The 3,288-nt window shown below is 33.7% G+C and overlaps 1 protein-coding gene across 1 annotated transcript; it reads left to right on the top strand.

Annotated features, from left to right (window-relative positions):
• Positions 1–398: 398 nt before the first annotated feature.
• On the top strand, positions 399–2,687 carry LOC107800867 (uncharacterized). Its single transcript, XM_016624114.2, has 3 exons — positions 399–759; positions 922–1,022; positions 2,088–2,687. The coding sequence occupies exons 1-3, from the start codon at positions 662–664 to the stop codon at positions 2,528–2,530; spliced, it is 642 nt and encodes a 213-aa protein (XP_016479600.1). The 5' UTR covers positions 399–661; the 3' UTR covers positions 2,531–2,687.
• The last annotated feature ends 601 nt before the right edge of the window (positions 2,688–3,288 follow it).

Consider the following 3,288-nt stretch of genomic DNA (forward strand, 5'->3'; position numbering starts at 1 on the left):
TTTTACAAAATATAATACGCAGTACTAATATTTACATTGGTAAAAAAAATCAAGTTACTAAGATATTAACCACGTATTTATAATGTGTTATCATGGATCTTACGAAGATTTGAGTAGGTTAATTCATAGTTCTAAAATATTTTTATTGTTAAAAAATAGACACTCTTTCTTTCTACTTTTATGAGGAGTTTGTATAAACTTCAATATTATCTAAATAAAAATAAGATAGAAAATTCACAATTAAAAATATTTTTGGGGCTCCAAATTTTAAGGGCGTAAAGCAAAGGCTTTACTTGTCTTCTCCTTAAGCCACCCTTGATAGGGTTAAATTCACATACCCCTTAAACATTTCATTTGAATAACAACTAATATAATTTTGTATAATACACTAATTATATTTAACCTTGACCATCCCTCCATTAAGAGCCATTTTATCAACTACCTTTTTCGCTTCTTCTCCGATCCACAGTTATTGATTGCTTCTAATGGAAGTCCAAATTCAATGTTTAATTTGCTTCAATATATGAAGGAATGCTTTCGCTTTTAAAGTAGTATAGTCAGATTATTCTTTCCTTCATTTCATTCCGGATTCACTTTTCAAGTTTATTTGATTTTGCAGAAGGAAATGATAGATAGAGAGAGTAAACAGGTTTAATAGAGAATGGGGAATGTCATTGGTACAGTGTTATCAGGTTTTGGGGAAATTCTGGGCAAATTGCTTGGTCATCCACTTGATTTTTTGGCTGGAAAGGCTTGCAGGTAAATGTTAGTAGTAATTCATTTGCTTCAACAGTTTCTACTCTGTTTTGACAAATCAAGTATTTCAACGACTATTTTGAATTAAATTTTTTTTTTTGGCTCTCTTTAATTTCCTTTTTTAAGTGTTGTCACAATTTTATATTTTTTATATTAATTTTTCAGCTCTGTATGTGCCCCAACATGGGATTTTCTATGTTACATAGAGAACTTTTGCATTTCTCAACTGCTCAAATCGGCCATGGTGTCAATCCTATTATATTTCGGTGAGTTTCTACATTACAATACTTGGTTCTCATGGCTTACAATCTATTCAAAGCAATACACACATCACAAACATAGATTGCACAGTATAACTCATGTGCACATTGGACCCAATTTTGCAATATTGATTGAATGTACTTTTAATGTAGTATAAAAAACGAAAAGCTACTCATGTGCACATTGGACCCAATAACCTGTTTAGAAGGTTTGCAAAGTTACTAAAACAATGTCACAAAGCTTCTCGAAAATATACATAGCATCTAGAAGCGGATCTAGGTGGATTTAGAATTTATATTTGACGAGTTTAACTTTAGTCTCTTACCACAAATTCACTACGCAGTTAAAATTATAGGTTCAAAACTATATATTTTTTGAATTTTTAGTGATTTATATATTTTTATACACACACTTTGTGCCGAAAACAAGACCGTCCCAAGTGGGCTTAGAACCACCAATTTCACTTGTAGAGGTGCACCCAATAATTATTGCACCAGAGGAGTCTTTAAGCATGGGTGCATACACATATATTTAAGTAATTTTAAAGAAGAATAACATTGTTATACATGATTTAAAGAAAAGAGTATAGGTTCACGTGAACTCATATCCCTTAACCTAGATACGTTATGGCTGGCATCACATATATAAAGCAAGGGTTCCCATAGATTAACTATTTTTTGATTATCTGGATTGAATTGTTACAGGGAAAATTATTAAAATACTTTTCTAATGTGCAAAATATCTTAATTTTATCCTAAGGACCATTTATATCTTTGTTGTTAACAAATGACCCCTTATCTTCCCTTGACCCTAATGTAGTTCGAAAGTAAAAAATGATAGAGAGTAATTTTAGATCACAATCAAAAATAGACAGGGCAAATTATATTTAAACATTTGGATCAAGGACAAATACTAGATCATTTGCTGACAACAAGGATACGATGGACTCAAAGCGTACCGGATAATGAAATTTAAAATATTTCACATATTGAATGAATTGGTACATATTCTAAAGCAGTAACACATAATAGTAAAGATTACATAATCAAGTTTCCTTTGGTTATGTGCAGCTGTGTTATTCCTCTACTTACTTTACAAGTTGGGAATTTGTCAATGCATTTGTCACATACTCTGTAGATCTACTTGGGCTTGCTTCTCCACTTGCTTCTCCGTCTTAGATTACTGTTGCACTTTCCTCTGTTTCAAGCTTCAGCAACTTCTTCTTACACGTAGAAGACATCAAAAAGACATTGAAGGTGAAGGGAGCTTTTCATCTAGAAAAATTGATGGGAGAAGAAGATCGATTAGGGAGCATAGGAAAGAGCATATGAGAAAATCTTTGAGGCCAAAGAGTCATCGAATGCAAGTGGAGATTGTTAATGATTCTATCCACCCAAAGAAAAGGCTCAAATTTGGGAACAGTAATGACTTTAGGCCTATTGATCACATTCGAGTGAGTAGAAGACCAAATTTTGCACAAAAACGAACATCACATCATCCAAGGAGAACATAGAGGATTCTCAGTCATATTGTCTTCTAAATATTATGGATATTTTAACCTGTTGTTATAAAATAGTATGTCTTATTTTTCAGTTTACTAAAATAATTGTTTTTTTTAGGGCTCCTGTGTTTTCATTTAAGTGATTTAGAGTATAAAATTATTAACATTATTGGTATATTGTTTTTTTGGTAAATAAAAGATTTTATTACCAAAGGCAGTAAGTACAAATAACAAGGAAAGTCTATGGACGAGTTCTCTCCAACAACAAAAAAAAGAATACAGGCCACTCCTATCAACTATAACAACCAATCTTCCCTAATTACTCTCCACAGACTAAGCTATTAAGGATAAAATTTCAGCTTATCGAGTTCCTTAATTAGTCTGCTCCTTTGCAATCCTCGGTAGAATACTTCTTGAATGATTCTTCTAACAACGCTCCTATGGCTAGTATGCTTAGCCTGAAAGACCCTTTGATTTCTTTAAATCCATAGATGGTATACACATGCTGCCAAGGTCATTCTATAGTAGGGCTGGCAAGTGGGCCGGTCCCGGGCCTAAACGGGCCAAGTGGGCCGGTCCAAACGGTCCTGGGCCCGATCCCGGGCCGGGACCCAAATTAAACGGGCCTAAACGAGCTTTTTCTAAGGGCCGGCCCGGGACCGGGACCGTTTGGTCCCGGGCCGCGGGCTAAACGGGCTAAGTAGGTCCAATATTTTTTTATTTTTAAAAAAAAATAGATATTAGAGACAAAAGGATGTTAAAATAAATAT

This window comes from Nicotiana tabacum, chromosome 12 (assembly GCF_000715075.1).
Source record: "Nicotiana tabacum cultivar K326 chromosome 12, ASM71507v2, whole genome shotgun sequence".
NCBI classification, from domain to species: domain Eukaryota; kingdom Viridiplantae; phylum Streptophyta; class Magnoliopsida; order Solanales; family Solanaceae; genus Nicotiana; species Nicotiana tabacum.

Coding starts and splice junctions, on each gene's coding strand:
- LOC107800867 (XM_016624114.2), top strand. CDS start 662: ATGGGGAATGTCATTGGTACAGTGTTATCAGGTTTTGGGGAAATTCTG. Junction 760..921: donor TTGGCTGGAAAGGCTTGCAG/GTAAATGTTAGT, acceptor TTAATTTTTCAG/CTCTGTATGTGCCCCAACAT. Junction 1,023..2,087: donor GTCAATCCTATTATATTTCG/GTGAGTTTCTAC, acceptor GGTTATGTGCAG/CTGTGTTATTCCTCTACTTA.